Source organism: Malus sylvestris, chromosome 10 (assembly GCF_916048215.2).
Source record: "Malus sylvestris chromosome 10, drMalSylv7.2, whole genome shotgun sequence".
Classification (NCBI taxonomy): domain Eukaryota; kingdom Viridiplantae; phylum Streptophyta; class Magnoliopsida; order Rosales; family Rosaceae; genus Malus; species Malus sylvestris.
Window position 1 is genome coordinate 42,437,672 of NC_062269.1, and position 17,185 is coordinate 42,454,856.

At 37.8% G+C, this 17,185-nt stretch overlaps 1 protein-coding gene and 1 pseudogene across 1 annotated transcript; one reads left to right on the forward strand and one right to left on the reverse strand.

Annotated features, from left to right (window-relative positions):
- Positions 1-8,442: 8,442 nt before the first annotated feature.
- LOC126586201 (uclacyanin 1-like) lies at positions 8,443-9,750 on the forward strand (annotated as a pseudogene).
- A 1,285-nt stretch (positions 9,751-11,035) lies between these two features.
- On the reverse strand, positions 11,036-15,358 carry LOC126586200 (transcription initiation factor IIF subunit alpha-like). Its single transcript, XM_050250921.1, has 10 exons — positions 15,196-15,358; positions 14,875-15,056; positions 14,612-14,770; positions 14,168-14,319; positions 13,623-14,005; positions 13,049-13,164; positions 12,557-12,691; positions 12,052-12,270; positions 11,739-11,948; positions 11,036-11,600 (listed from the first exon to the last, which is right to left on the reverse strand). The coding sequence occupies exons 2-10, from the start codon at positions 15,046-15,048 to the stop codon at positions 11,508-11,510; spliced, it is 1,641 nt and encodes a 546-aa protein (XP_050106878.1). The 5' UTR covers positions 15,049-15,056; positions 15,196-15,358; the 3' UTR covers positions 11,036-11,507.
- Between the last annotated feature and the right edge of the window lie 1,827 nt (positions 15,359-17,185).

Consider the following 17,185-nt stretch of genomic DNA (forward strand, 5'->3'; position numbering starts at 1 on the left):
AAAAAATCAATTTTTTTTTTTATTTTCTCAAAATATTTTCCCTAAGCGTTGAGTTAAACTTTTTAAGGAATTTGGAAGTAGTTTTGTGGTTTATTAAGCAACAAATGTATATTTAGTATAATATTTAAGTTGAAAACTAAAAAAATAAGTGAAAAATATAGTAGTGAGACCTAGAACATTGTCAAATGAGGTTCTACACTTAAGAATATCAACGGAAAATCTCACCTTAACTTTCAAAATTTGATAGTGAGGCGAATGTGAAAATAAAAAGACTGAACGGTGATTTATGTACGAATTTGCAAAACCGACTGAAAACCGTGAGTGTTAATCCACATTTTTTGTATAAAATGCAAATTTTTTGTATTCTTGAAATATTTTCCTTGAGCATCAAGGAAATCTTTATAATATATTTGGAAGAGGATTTACGATTTATTGAGCAACAAGTATATATTTATTTAAGTCCAAAAAGTAATAAAATTATTGAAAAATATATAGATGTTAAAATGTATACTTAGTGTTTATTTATTTTTTATTTTTTTAAATTAATGATGTTGAAATCACCTATAAGTGACGTTTAAACAAAAAAATAGCAAACTTTTATTTTATTAAATACATTTTTTAAAATATAAACAAAACTAGTGGGATACTTTCATTCTTTTGGTGTTGAGATCTTCTCCTCATCTATGTGTATGGAATCGACGGATTCAAAAAATCGAACCGTTCAAGAAAGAGAGATTCGGGCCGTTTAAGAGTTTGATTTTATGTGAAGTGAGTCAATGAGATGGGCTAATGAGAGCTTTATAATTTAAATTCAGTAATCTGAATTTTTTCTGATCCGTCAGCTCTAGACATAGATTTGGAGAGGATCTCAATTCATTCTTTAGGGTTGCAACTTGCAACAACAAGCCACCGTAGTGAGGAAGGAGGTGACATTAATATCATTAATTTAATATGTGCATTATTGTATAATTACAGCTCCATGAATGGTTGAGGAATGAGTATAATTTGGAGAAAAATATTAAATTAATCAAATTAATAGAAGAGAAGTGAGGAAGAAGGGAAGCATGCTATGCTATTTGTCTGCTGCTTTCGTACTTCTTTTTTAAGATTCCTCGAATCAAATCTCTCTAGTTGTTTGCTGCATTCCCAATCTTTGACACTTGGAATATTTCACATTTTGTGTTCGTACTATGTTAATTTTGTAAAAGACGAGCTTTATCGAACTGACGCCTAGCCCAACCCAAACGCTCTGCGTGTGCAAATAGTGTTGGGCCGTGAGGGTTTAGAGTTTGAATTTGAGCTTCTATTGGACTTTAATAACGCCCATATTTATTCTGCAATTTTATGTAACTTGTGAAACCCAACACATCTAAGAGAGAGAGACTGTTTCATTTTTTCATGTGTAAGCGGAATTAGTCAACCTAAAACACTAAAACTGACATTGGAAAAGAGGCCACATATTGATACAACTGAAACTAGTTTTGACTGCTAACTTTTACCGGGGAGATCTGCATTGTCTCTGTTTTTTTGTCAATGGGAGTTTTTATAACAAAGTCCAAAAGACATGGTATAAAGACTCTGCTGCAGATGAAGGTGAGAAAATAACAACCGCTCTATGAATGGGGTAAGTACAAACGAGACGCCACTTATGCATTCAACACATGATAAAGGTTCCTATCCATACTAAAGCAAAAAAATTACATAGAATGTGTCTCAGCCAAAAGCGAGAAAGCCTAAAGGGAGATTCACTTGCTGCCTCCTCTACCGCATAATTGTTGGAGACGACCAATGAACATATAATCCAAAAAAGAGTATGCAGAAAGCTAAACTCGAGCCTATCTTTGTCTCAACACCAATAAAATGGAGCCAAACATGCAGATCAATAGTCATCTAAATGCCCTGATCCAATTAGAAGGAAAAAAGCCGGTGGTGTAAGCACTGAAGATAGTTGAGGTTCGACCCTAGGGTAATATTAGGGAAACTAAATTTAAAGACAAAATTTACAAACTAAATGATGTGTCACTAATAAGAATATGCACGTTTATCAACGTTTAAATAATAAACTAATCATTAACTTACATGTCCTTTTGTTTCTAAAATTTTGTCTACAAATTTAGTCTACCTAACATTACTCTTGACCATATAACCAATTGACAATACGGGGAGTAGTCCAACCTGTTATAAGCCCTTGCAAGGTATCTCTTTTCACCGATGTGAGACTCTTTTACTTTCACATGCTCACGCCTAAGACCCCAAACCTTTGTAAGGGTAACAAAATATAGTTGTCTTCAATAGTAGAAAAGCACGATAAAGCAGCAAACTAGTGTTGAGATGAGGTTGGCCAAATCTAGAAGGGATGGCAATGACAGCCGGGTGTGAGTGGTTGGAGGGTTGACTTGAAACTATGGGACATTTTGAGTGAAAAGCCTCAAATCATGGCACAAAATCCCCAAATTAAAAGGTGTAATACCCTTAACAACGAGCAAAATGCCCGGAGACAGAGCTCATTCACACCACTCGTAAAAGGTGGGTTGATCCATGTTCTTTGACGGGAATCGATGCGGGGAAGGAAGAGGAGGAAGGAGAGGATAAAGAAGGTTGAAAGGGTGGCTGCCATCGGCCCCAAGCAGAAGTTGGATCGAAGGTCGGCGACTGGAGGGGTTTAAAGTTTGGGGTTTCTTTTAGGTTTAAGGATACCTGAAGGTCCGGATCATCAAATGTTTAGTATTTTTGTATTCTATAAGTTAATGAATGATCCCTCCTAAAATGTAATTAATGTTCCCTTGTTGTTGGATTTTGAAGTTTGCATGTTAATAAGAAAACAACAAAGATGACGTAGGAAGAGAGGCTACAATATATAACAAATTAACAATCATACATATCCCTATATCTGATAAACCGACTCCTATTTAGTCTATGTCTGTTGCACACATAGAATTCCAATCTAACAAGGAATCCCAGTCCAACAAGGAATCCTCACCACTTGCTGCAGATCATGTTTTGTCCTGATTCAACTACTTGTAATCCTAGTTCTACATATGTATGACTTGTAATCCTATAAATATTAATGCACGACGCTCACTCGATTATTAAGTTGAGATTCATAATTACTATATTTCATGGTATCAAGGGCCAGCATCTCACGACAATGGTTCATATTATAATTTTTTTTTCAGTATTCTACAGTTATGGCGTCTTCTTCCTCTGCTGCTGCTGCTCCCTCTGTCACGATTTTTCTCACCATTAAGCTCGACCGCAACAACTACCCTCTCTGGCATGCTCAGTTCATTCCCTTGTTGCGCAGTCGCAACTTACTGTTTTAGGTGACAACCACTGCCCATCTGCTTTTCTTCTTGATGACAATGGTAAACTCACCGACAAGGTCAATCCATTATATGCTGAATGGATACAGACTGATCAGATGATCCTTTCTTAGACTACAAGTTCCCTTACTCCCAAGGTTCTTGCTACGATCGTCAACAAAATTGATTCGTTTTCTGCCTGGTCGTCTCTTCAAGAACGGTGTGCTTCTACGTCTCAAAATCGTATTATCCACATGCGTACGCAATTGATGAATACTTCTCATAGTAATCTTTCTATCACTCACTATCTCGACAAAGTCCACGCCATCACCGACAACCTTGCTCTTTCTGGCGCCCCCGTCTCTGAATCCGACTTAGGCACCATTATTATGAATAAAGTAGGTCCACAATATAAGACCACTGTTGCTTCCGCACAAGTTTGTGACACTTCCATCACCTACAATTCATTGGAAGCTTTATTACTAAGTGTCGAGCAACGTTACAACGCCTTTTCTCTTCCATCTGATAGCGACACCTCTGCTTTTGCTGCTGTCCGTGGTGGTCGCGGTGGCTTCCGTGGCCGTGGTAATTTTTTTCGTGGTGGACGCTTCTTTCGTGGTGGTGCTGGTAACATCTCACGCCCAATTTTGGTTGCTCATGACTCTGGTTCTGCTACCCCTGCAACATCCACCTCTGCCGCCCCTTCCCGCGGGTCATCTTCTTCCTACAATGGCCTTCTTGGTCCGGCACCTGGCTCCAACATATCTCATGGTTCCTTGCCTGTTTTTTCCTATTCTGGGCGCATTCAATGTCAGATTTGTCAACGCTTTGGACACTCGACTATTGATTGCTTCAATTGTCTCAATATGTCCTACGAAGGTCGGGTTCCCTCCTCTCGTCTTCAAGCCTATGCAGCTGCACCATCTTTTCATGCTTTCGCCATTGCACCCTTTGTCCAGCAATGGCTTTTTAACTCTGGCGCAAATTCTCACATAACCAATGATGTCAGCGAACTCCAACTGATCAAATTCGTGGTGTGCATGGTGGTCCAGGTTTGAACATCTCAAAAATTGGTGACTCGTACCTTAGAACTAAATATGCTTCTTTTTGTTTGCCTAACACCCTCTATTGTCCCCAAGCCTCAACTAATGTGATTTCTTTGAAACATTTTTCGAATGATAATAACTACTTATTTACTTTACATCCCCATTTTTATTGTGTTCAGGATTCGCGAACGGGGAAGATCCTTTTACAAGGCCGGAGTAACAATGGACTATACCCATGTTCTAGTCGCCCCTTTCACCAAACTAATGGTGTTTTTGCTTTATTAGGTAAACGTGTAACTGATGCTTTGTGGCATCGTAGGCTAGGTCATCCTTCGTTTTCAATTTTACAACATTTAATTTGCTAATAAATTGCCCATTCAAGGCTCGTTTCAAAATAAATTTTGTCAATTTTGTCCCCTAGGAAAAAGTCATAAATTACCCTTTTCTTTGTCTACATCTGTGTCTTCTTCTCCTTTAGAGTTAATTCATTCCGATATTTGGACTTCACCATCTTTATCTGTTTCTGGCTTTAAATATTATGTCGTGTTTGTGGATGATTTTTCTCGTTATACTTGGTTTTATCCATTGCATTTAAAATCTGATGTTTTTTCTATATTTGTTACTTTTAAAAATTTGGTTGAAAATATGTTCACTACCATACCCTCCAGTTCTTCTCCTGAGCCGGTCCCTACATCAAACCTACCCCCAATCACACCTGCCCCATTGGTTTCATCTAATCCCGAGGTAAGTGCCGTGTCCCATTCTATGGTCACTCGAGGCAAAAGTGGTATTTGCAAACCTAATCCCAAATATACTTATGTTCCTACTGTTACTAATGCCTTGGTTGAGCCTACATGTTTTAATCAGGCTAATAAGGATTCCGAGTGGCGAAAAGTTTTGTCCTGATTCAACTACTTGTAATCCTATAAATATTAATGCATGACGCTCACTCGATTATTGAGTTGAGATTCATAATTACTATCTTTCAATATCCACATACGATGCATGCAAATTTATATTGACAAATCAACACAAAGAGCACAGACAGACCCGTCACTACAGGAACTCATATATATGCTAATATTAGTATGGATATAAATAATACCTACGGCCACCGCTCACTGTCAAAGGTCAGTGGTAACAGTTCTCTTTCTTTAGCAGTAGCTTAGCGATACTCCAATTCGGTTCTCTGTTACTACCTACTGAGAGACGACAAAGATTCTGATGAGCTAGCAGATAGATTTCTACAATGCATCTCTTTCATCTGAAATTAAGGAAAAAGGCCAACGCAAGCATCAAAGATTCAAAGTTGGTTTTATCGCCATTTTTAATTGTCAAAATCTAAAATCCAACTTGTAAATTGTAATTAGGCAGTGAGTGTTGGCTTAGTACGATGAAGAGTAATCCAAGCCACCTACGGTGGTTCTTGTTTGTATACATAATTAAATCAACCAATTGATGATGTAATTAAAGGCAATTGATGATGTAATTAAAGGCGTATTTTGCCAAGATATACCATGCATGCAATTATATGAAGTAGTATATATTAACCCTAGTTTGTATAATAACATTCAAATGGAGGCTCCCTCCTAACGCATGCAAGGCGATGATGTTGTGGATAAAGCACGTACACACAAATACAGAAATACTAAACCTTGACGTTACCTAAGCTTTCATTGTGCTCATGAACAACATTAATCCTCTAGGCCTCTCCGTCTAAAATTTTCTTTAAAAAACCCTCCCACAAAAACAAAGTCAATACATTTCTCTCATCTTCGACATGTTTTCATTTCTTCCGCGACGAAGTTACGGCGAGTTAACTCTCGTTCGTTTGTTCGCCGTACGTTGATTGGTCGTACTTTCTAATTAGTTAAGAGGCTAAGAGGGTCAGAAATGGGAGCTAATCAAAGCAATTGCAAGCCCTCATCGTTATCATATGGTGGCCATGGTGGTGGGAATTCGAGTCCTGTGCCGTCGATCATGGAGCTGCTGAAACCGGACTGCTTAAAATCGGAGAATAAGAAAAGGAAGAGACAATTGGCTCCAGAGAAGAAGAAGAATATTTACAATAATTACACAAAAAATACTGGAATTGTTGGAGCAGCTGGGAGTGGGACTAGGATGACAACCCTAGAAGAATGGCTCTTGGCCTCCCCCGGCCACGTCAAGGCAGATCGTAACTACAACATCAACGGAGGTGAATTGTATGTGTTTAGACCCAGCTCGAAAAGAATACATCCAGCTGCATCTTCTTCGTCAAAATTGCCACCTCTCTCTAAAGCAAAAGACAGCTTCTGCCTCGAGAGACTCGTAAAAAATGATGATAAGAAATCTGATGAAGCAAACTTGATCGTCAATGATATTTCGGCGTCAATGAGCTGCAGAAGTATTAATACACAATTAAGTGAGAATAAAACTCATAAGTTGAAGAAGAAGGTGAGCTTTCGATTGCCGGAAGAAGCTGATATTTTCATATTTTACCCCTCAGAGGAGACCATCACGACGGACGACAACGATAATGATGAAGACTTTGATTAATACATAATCTACCCTATTAAGATTTCATATCTTATTTTATTAAACACACCAAATTTTCTTTATCATATTTGGTTTTGTGTTTTGATGTCCCTTATTAAGATGGCAATATTCCGGTATTATACAATAATCGGTGATGATGCATGTAGCAGATAGGAATAACTGATAAGATGCAAGCCATGTGTCTCTCCAAAATCAGCATGTATGTATCAAAATTCTATAGATTTTCTATCTCGGCAGCATTTTTCTATTAGTTTGCATCAATCAAATTTTTATTTATTTAATTAGAGCATGGACTGCGTTAATCCAAGTCGGCAATCTTCTGTAGACTGTTCTAAACTAAGGCACAAATCCTCATTGATAAAAGACACAAGTCCCACGAAAGTAACAAAGTACTCCTATAGTCCTATTTAGTGATCCAAATTAATGGAGGAGATTACTCTTTGACTGTATATATTCGTTATGTAACTATAAAAATGAGACGTAGATAAAGATGATAAGTAGGAGCATAGTCGATTTTCATTTAAGACCACAAGTTCGAGTTGGTGTATGAATGCAGCGATCACTACATGAGATATCCTCCTGATCCCGCTCTACTGTAAAATTTGATTACTATGCATGGACCACGGTAGAGGGGTAAGTACGATTTTCCTTGCTCCTTGTTGGTGTTGTTAGCTGGGGTTGCGTTGGGAGAGTAGAAAAGAAATAAAGCATACCTACCCTTCAACAGATTTTTCAGTGTGATCCTTTTATATGTGATTCATGATTAAATAATTAATTGTGGAATTCTTAGCTTTATAATTAAATCAACAAAAGAACTTACAACTTTGGAGAAAATACAAGAATAGGACAGCATGCTTGATGCTTAAGATCATAACAGGGCATATGCTTTATATTCGCATGAGATTGTTGATAATAAGAGGAATGAAGAAAGACTTATACAACATGAATACACAACACGAAAATGGTTACATTTTTTTTTTTGTGGCATTTCGAGCTATTAATACAAAACTGTACTACTTTTTTATATAACCTTATATTAGTGATTTAGGACGCCAACGACAGCACTGAAATCTTTCATGCAAGTGTTTCTGTCTAGGCCATGAACGAAGTCAAGGTTTAGTGCCTGCTATGCTACATGGAACCCTAGGGCCTAACGGCCTCTCTACGGCTTTGAAGGCATTTAACCACCTCCGAGAAGGAGAAAGACTTATATGAAACGAATTCACCATCACGTGACGTTAAATTGTTCAATAATGCATTGCCATACGCATATTTTTCTCTGCATGACAATGTTTTATTACATCAGTACCGCAAATGACGATAAATTCATTTGATGCGCAGGTTTTTCTCCGCATGACAATGTTTTATTACACTTAGAGTGATGACCATACATTGGTCCCCAAAACAACAGAGTGGGGCATTCTCGTAAAAAAAGGAGTAGGGCAATGGGCCAGTGGTAGTTGTACTCATAGAGGGAGCCAACAAACACACATAGCAGCATCAACTACCAGTATTCCCTTGTTTTGGTTAAAACGATGAGTGGGAAATTGCTTGGAAAGTATATCATTGCTAAAAACCGAAAGAGGGAAGCGCCTTTACTTCTCCCTCACATTATCACTCTCTTTCGCGGTAGCATTTATATTTTGTTCAAGAAAAAGAGGGATAAAAGGAAGCACTTTGGGTCGTGCTGAGATACTCTGGCTTGTGAGGTAATGGCTCGAGATGGGATATTGAAGGTGGCGATCGCTGTTTTGTTCGTCAGTGTCGCCGCTGTGAGCCTCGGAGGGAGCTTGGTTGGAGCACAAGTGTACCACGTTGTCGGAGCAGACCGCGGCTGGGATCCATCCTCCGACCTTGCTTCTTGGTCCTCGGACAAAACATTTAGGGCCGGAGATAAGATGTGTGAGTCTTCTCTCTCCTCCTCTCTGTAAAGCTTAATTAGGGTTTGTTTAGTTTTACTCATGTAATTGCTTCTAAAATGGTTAAAACGCTTAGGATGTCTTCATTAAAACCTTAAAAGTGATTATGCATTACGAAAATAATCGCGTTTTACAAAAATCATGTTTTGAAATCGTTTAATAGAAAAACTTAAAAGTATTTATTGGAAAAAAAAATTACGTATTAAATGCTAGAAGATCTTGAATTTTTGCTAGTTAGAAAACACTTTTGATATGAAAGGAATCGCAAACCAGCCCTAAACATATCTCAAATTTTGGTTTAGTTTTCTTGGCACCATTAGCCAAGCCATTTGTTTGTTTCCGAAGAAAGGAGAACAAAGTGGAAACAAAGTAAAGATACTTTCATGCGTTTGGTACGGTATTCGAATTCTTTAAATTACAAGACTCTTTTGTGTGTGCACTTTTAGGGCTAGCCTACTCCACGGCGCATGGGTACATAGCTGAAGTGAAGAGCAAGGAGGAATTCGAGTCGTGCGATGTAACCAACCCAATCAGGATGTTCACGGACGGCCTGGATAGCATCTCAATGGACAAGGAAGGACTCCGCTACTTCGCAAGTAGTAACGTCGAGAGCTGCAAGAATGGCCTTAAACTACACGTGGAAGTTATGCCTCAGTCATATCAATCAGAGCGCCCTGCGTTGGTTGCAGCTAATGGGCCCACAACCCCTTCTGGTTCGGCCCATCTCACTGCAAGCCTCGTGGTGTTGTCCGTTGGGTTGCTTTGTTATGTATTGGGTTTTTAGAGTAAGTAGTAATTAACTGATGTGTGTTAATTATAATTTCGTAAGCGAGTGAGGATTGGTACGAAGAATTGGATTTTGGTTTTATTATTTGTAGAATAATACTCAGCTACTCTGGATGAGTAAAAATTCCTATCAAAATTGTTCGTTGTTGATTTGCAAAATTTCGTGTTTATGATTAGAACTGCTTATATTATAAATCACTTTATAAGAGTCCTTCCAGCATGGTAGGTGGAGGTCCTGAGACTATCCACTCAGTGAACAGTAATTGTCATTAATGAATAATAATCGTTTTTTGCATCTTCATTCTTACATTGAATAACTTGGTAATTGACAATAAAATATTACTTTTTTTTTTTATAAAATAATACAAAATAATTTTATTTGTAATTTTAAATAAGATTTTTAGTCGTTTACTTTGCATTCATTTCATCGATCCTTTCTCGTTACTTCCCAATTGCCAATTGGGATTTAGAATTTTTGGTTAATTCCAAAGCGATAACCCAAAACAAATACTATATAACCCTCCAATCCAATCTCACACCTGATTTCATCACACCACCATTAATATTAAAGAAAGAATCAAGAGGAATGCGAAATGCCTCCGCCCCCGATGAAACTCAAGCAATCTTCTGCTTCCGCTTCTTCCACCAATCAATCCCTCACCACAACCGCCACCAGCGCGTAGGAAGCGCGCCTTCTCGTCCGTGAGACGCTGCGTATCAGTGCTACCCTCGCTTCCTCCGCTCCCTCCGCTCCCTCCCAGTCCCAGGCCCTGCCTTTGGACGCCCAAACCCCCAAGCTGCTCAACCACGATCAGGATTTTGTGGGCTTCAGCTTCCGTTTGATTTGCTGCGGGGAGATTGACTGACGCAGCTGCGCACGTGGGCCCCAGCAACTGACGCAAGACAGAAGAAAAAACGTGGCTGACGTCGTGCAGCACGTGGGCCCCAGCAACTGACGCAAAACGGAAGAAAAAACGTGGCTGACGTCAAGGCGATGTCATCTAACCCACTCCAGACTCTCGGGCTGGCAACTCTCCACGGGCCTCTCGCTCGGGCCTGCTCAGGCTCCCTTGCCAGCACACGTTGAGCTTGATTGCTCGGGCTCTCTGGCCCTGTTCATTGGCCTGTCCCTCGGGCTCCAGCACACGCTGGAACTGCTCTAAAGATCGTCTCTTCAAAAAGTCTATTAAAACTAAAATCGTTTAGTCATCGAATTATATAAAACAAACTAACATAATTAAAAAAGTATTATTAACTGTTAATTTATTTGCTATAATGGATTGACTAAACAACCTTATATTTAATTCATTTTTTGCAGAAGTGATTTTTACACAGTTCTGATCATAAGCACAAAAATCTTATCCGAACATGAAGAATTTTGAATAGAAGTTCCCATTGATCTTAAATAGCCAAGCATTGTTCTTATCTCATAAGAAAATGAAAGTTTAAAATTTGCAATCAATCCATTTCAAGTTGAAGCGTCAATACGAAAATTTCATTACAGAAGTTGCACTCCTCCATTTAGACTATGTCACGGGAAATGAATGACTAAGATTTAAATAAATCATATACCTTCATCAACCGCATTAATCTCCTGTGCACTCAACCGGGGATTGCATTACGCCCCAAAGTTTACGTACATACAAATCACATTTCCTTTCTGATATTGCAACCAAGTTCTAAATTATGACGATTTAGTACAACTAGGAGCACAATAAGACTAAGCACAGAGAGTTGTGGTAGCCATTGATCTCCGGAGAGCCCACAAGGATCAATGGCTACCATTCAAGTCATGTACCCACGAGTGATTGATGCGAGCATCGTCCAACCGCAATTATACACGAGGTACGCAATACACTAAATAGAAGAATCATAAATTCTCAGTTTGGGCACCTCGGATATATTGGGAGATCCAATCATCGCTCTTTCAGTACTATATAGCTGCTGGTTCCGTTCCCCTTCTTTATCTTTGAAATTCTCCTTAGAATATTCGAAAAAGCGGTCTTTTCCTGCACCATAAGACAGAGTGAAGAAAATAAGAACAAACTATCACAATTCAAATTATTCAGCCTACGTTTCCTTCAGGTTCAAACAGAAGAGAGCAAAGTCAGAGTCAAGACAATGGTAGAAAACAAGATAAATCGTACCTCAGAAGATTTGAGTCTTCCCTTAAATTTAGAAACAAGATCATTTGTGGTGAGTGGTGTTCTCTGCATCAACACAGCCCTGATTTCTTCCTCGGTGACGCGTCCACCAGATGACGATGGCTCCGTTTTCACCGGTGGAGTACCTTTTGGAGGCGCGCTACTTTTAGAAGCAGACACAGACACAGGCTCCTCTTTGATGGATTTTTGTTCCTAATATGGATACAATGTAAATGAATGCCATATAATTAGCGAGCATGGGGAGTTTCAAAGCTTCTAAAAATAAAGCTGATAAAAACAAAGTAGCAAAACATACATTTTCAGTCTTGACCTTCTTGGGAGGTGCACTGTTCGTTGCCTTAGAATCATCGCCACTTGATTTTCTCTTTCCCTTTGAGGATTTGGAGGTTGGTGTAGTTCCTCGACTGGACGCAGAAGGTGTTGGTTTTGAGGGACTGTTGTCAGATGGTTCCTCTTTGGGTGCATCCTTCTGCTTTGGAGCCAGCGCTGGAGGAAAGCCAATATCATCATCCAGCTGGACACATCAGAAAGAACAGGCCGATTAGCGGGAAAAGAGCTGTGATCCACTTTTACAGGACAAATCAAATTTTCAAAAATCCCGTGTCTATGAATAAAATGGTATCTTCAACAAAAATGTCCATTGCTATTCAAAATGCACGTAGTACAGGGAAAAAAAATAAAATCATCTAACAGATGCAGTTCTGACAAAAGTGCCAAATAAAACATTTGAGATGTTTTTTATGGGAAATGGGAAATCTAGTCAGATTAAGTGTGCCAAAAAAATAAAATAAAAAACCTACGTCATCATCGTCATCGTCGTCATCCTCTACATCTGAATCATTCAGTCCACCACTTCGCCCAAGTAGCTTCTTCAACTCTTTTCCTGATTTGCTCAGTCCACCCTCTTTGTCATCTTCATCCTCGTCCTCATCATCCTATGAGGAAGAAGTATACAAAAAAGGCCATCTTTAAATTGTACAAAGAGCCATAACTAACAAAGCAATTGCACCATGGATAAAACTGACATACAAGTGCATGAACTTCCAAGGTAGCACCAGATACATGGTGCAAACAGAAAAACCTGAGACCCCCCAAATTGAACATGCAAGATGACGGGAGGTCTCAAGTGCTGTACTTAATATATTCCCTAGCATAATTTTCAAAGGTAAAAAAGAAGTTCAAATCAATTTGTTTACAAATATCAAAATAAAGTCTACCTATTCTCTTGATCAGTATTAGTTTCTAACTGAATGCTTAAAGAATAGTGGTTGCGGGACATTTGTGCAACAAACCTGCTTAATTTCTGGAGGAGCTGGAATCTCTGGTTCCAAATCTTCCCTTTCCTCAGGATTGTTTCCAACTGCTTCATCATCATCAGTGAAAATTTCTTCGTGCTCCCAGTCATCACCTACAATAAATGGAAACTTGATTATAAAAAGAAGACACGAAACTAACATAATCCAGACATGGTTATCATGGACATCGTCAGGTACCCCTGTTATGTTCACAAAAAAAGACATCTGGACAAGACTTAATTGATATGACTTCCCCAATGGATGACAAGACATGGAACTAACATGAAAAGCCTTACTAATGAAGTAATCAAATACTTTACAGAAAAAGATGAATTAAAACCACCTTTACTTTTCACGAGACAAAAAAAAAAAGTAAAAAAGAGGCTGTTACGATGTCTGTATATGCAGCATCATTCCACGGCAAGCAGAACCAAGCTGAACTTCACTCTTCTAAGAATTCGTGGTGATTAATAATGGTATTGGGTAGCAATTATTTAGGTTAGCAAGGAGAAAAGATAGTGCTCATGATATTTTGTTTATAAGGCAAAATAGAAAAAGGATAGATGCTTACCCTTCTCGATATCATCATCATCCATGTCCACATCACCTCCCCCTACACCTTCGTTATCATCATCACCATCACCACCATCACCACCTCTTTTATTCAATCTTTTTTTCCTTTCCAACTCTTCATCATCATCCTCATCCCCTCTATCTGAGCCATTTCCTTCTTCATCATCATCACCACCAGCCGTCTTTTTTCGTCCCTTCCCACCAGCCCCACCATTATCCTTGTCAAGCCTCTCCACTTCACCAAATAAAGCAGCTCCATTATTTGCAGCTTTCATCATCCATCTTTCATACCCATCTGCAGTCTTTTTCCTATTACTAATCTTCTCTTCAGCTTCTTCCAATGTAAGTTGCTTGTATTGCGCAACCTTGTTGAAATTGAACCTAGTACACATTATCAAAACAACCTTGTTTTGATAAGTAAATATACGATTGTAGGCATAATTGGTACTTATGAAAAGCTTTTCCCCATATTCATGCCAAGACTAATAGTGATGAACTGTAAAATAAAAACATCGGTAGCAAAAATAGGTAAGGCATGCATACCAAGAACCAGCAGGAATAGCAGAAAACTCCTTTCCAGAGGGATGTTTTATTAGTAAGTAGTAAGTTGCAGTCTGTGCACCTTCAAGATGACCCTGGTACTGAGACCGGCCACTTTCGTCCTCCAAAACCCATGGTTTGTTCTTGTACTTCTCCTATATAATGAAACTTAATGTAAATACGAAGGAGTGCAAACTATCTCCATGTCAGTTCATTAAACATCTCACAACTTACTAATTCCGAGTGGAACATAACAAAAGAAAATTACAAGAACCAAAAACATTTGATGCGCAATTCAAACTTTAAAACACTGCTACAATCGGGTCACAGAAAACTCACAAATTGATAATGGTTATTAGCTGTAGCAACACAATCTCCAAATGATACTCGCGAAACAGTAAAAACCAAGCAAGTAATAGCCAATGGGCAAAATCAAATCGAAATTACCCGCATGGCATCACTAAGTTGGCGTCCTTGTAGTCCATCCTTGTGGAGAGACCATTTATTTTCAGAATTCTTGTTCTTCGAAAAACTCGGCAACCCCGTCACAAATCTCCCAATGAAGTAGTTCTTATCGGTGGCAGTACTCGCTCGAACATTATACTCCTACATCAGAAACAAATACATCAATCAATCTTTACATACATATACATATACACCACACACATATATATATATATATAGAGAGAGAGAGAGAGAGAGAGGCGAACTCGAATTAAGCGAGTGACGACGGTGCCGCACTCGTTGCACTTGGCGCGGTTGAGAGCCATTTTTTTGCCACAGTCGTCGCACAGAGTCAAGTGCTTGCAATTGCTTCCGTATAAATCCTTGGTCGTTTTACATCCGCCACACTCAGGTCTCAGTATCAAATCGGTCGTCGACATTTTCCCACCTGCAGAACCACGCAATTTTCCCGAGAAACAAACACCGATTCAGAGAGAAAATCATATCCCCAAACGAAAGCTAGGGTTTTGATTCTGAAACCTAACAATTCAACAATTTACCAATTCATTCAACAATTCGACGATTACCTTTTGATTTGCAACAGAGATCGCGTATCGGTTGTGAATTTGGGTTCTCTTGTTCTTTTGACGGGACAGAATTTTCTTTATTTTTCGTTTTGGGGTCGATTGAAATTTCCTAGTCCGGAAGAGAATAAAAACGCATGTATTGTCTTCAGATATGCGGCAATTCCACGTGCTGGCGGGTTATTCAATTGAATATTCGAGAGATTTTAATAAATTTATAAATTTATGAATTTTTATAGGATTTAATTGATTTGTAAATATTTCATATAAATTTTGATTCAATTTCTTTAAAATTTTATGGGTATATGTGATATTTGTGAATGTTTAAAATATACTACGAAATCTCTCTAATTCTTTCTAATTCTTTAACTTTCTTAAATTCTTTAAAATCAATTTTTAATTGAATACACATGGAATGTTATAAACTTCTTTAAAATACTAATTGAACACACCTGAATTTTTAATGATTTTAATAAACTATCTTAAAATTCTAATTGAATACATCTTGAATTTCAGAAAATCATTTAAAATCTTTATTGAATACCTCTAAATTCATTAAAAATAATTAAAACTGTTCAAAATCTTAATTGAATACGCTCCTAAAATGTAAAATGAAACCCAATCTGCATGTCCAAGCCCAGTCCATAGTGATGTAAGAATTAGTTCGGCCCAACTAGCAGGCCACGTCACATCTGGCCATACTATTAAAAAGAACCAACATCTCACGTCTTCTGGGCAATAGAAGATGTTAACGGGTTTGTTCTGGTTTGATAACGTAGTTTATGTGTGAGTTTTTCTTCACATGGAAAATGACACTAAAGTGGGCAGTGAACTTGTTTAGTGGATGACGTTCTTCCTACGTGACCTCTTTCATTTTATGTCACGTAGTGCCAGACCAACGCTAGCAAGATTGGTAAACTAAAGCTCAATTTACATATAAAAATAAGAGAGATTTTTCGTATGACTTATTATATTAACATTCTATATATTTTTGACTAAATTTCATATGCTTAATATATTTTATATTTGTTTTTTTAATTAAAAATTATTTTACTACACCCCACATACCTTCCTAAAATACTCTCACACCTCACATTCCTAACATATACCTTACATTTTCTACACGCCTAACATTATTCAAATCTTATAATACTCATTTTTATTTTTTATAAATTAAATTGACTTTGGAGTAAAACTCTAATATCCTGTGTGATTGATATGGAGAGAAGAAAATAGTCACGTGAGAGGTGCCGATTGAACGGAATGAATTATATTGCAGTAATTAACCATTGAATAGAATGAGTTATGTTGCAGTAATTCACCATTGAAAATAGTGAGAACTTCCTAAGAGAAAAGCCTTCAGATAATCGAGTTTCTAGGAATTGTAAATAAATATTAAGCTTAAATCAATCAATATTAGGCTTAGGTAGTATAATTTTCAAGGAAATCACAAGCAGATATGCGGGACTAATCTCCTTTGAAATCAAAATCAGACAATAAAATAACGCAGATAGCTTGGTTAGTGTTTTGTTCAACAATGGAGAGTGAGAGATTTTGATAGTTGAAAATGATAAATAATAGGTTAAAAGTGATTTGTGGCGTATCTAGAATTTTTTTTTAACCTAATAAAATCGAAATTGTCATTGCATAATATGGTACATAAGTATTTAACATTAAATTTTAATATGGAGTGCATTCAATATTTTATGAGGTGTTAATAAAATTTTTTTTTTCTATATATCTATTTTTATTTTATCACGTGACAATCATTTATTAAATTGTTAAAATATGTGCTAAACACGTAACGACTAATTATCTGACGATAACGCCACATAAACCAAATATTAGTTTAGTTAGAGGATCTCTCCAAAACCAAGCACAGTAGCAAGTTAAAATCGGACGGTTAGATGAAGAGCATTCATTGAAAGATTGGTAAGCCATCTACCGCATGATTCGCGATTAGGAGCACCGACGAAACCCAAGTCTCCCAACC

Excerpts from the sequence above, each read along its gene's own strand:
- LOC126586200 (XM_050250921.1), bottom strand. The coding sequence starts at position 15,048 with ATGTCGACGACCGATTTGATACTGAGACCTGAGTGTGGCGGATGTAAA. Across the intron at positions 14,006-14,167 it reads GCTATTCCTGCTGGTTCTTG|GTTCAATTTCAACAAGGTTG; the intron begins GTATGCATGCCT and ends AATGTGTACTAG. Across the intron at positions 11,949-12,051 it reads AGAAGGTCAAGACTGAAAAT|GAACAAAAATCCATCAAAGA; the intron begins GTATGTTTTGCT and ends TATCCATATTAG.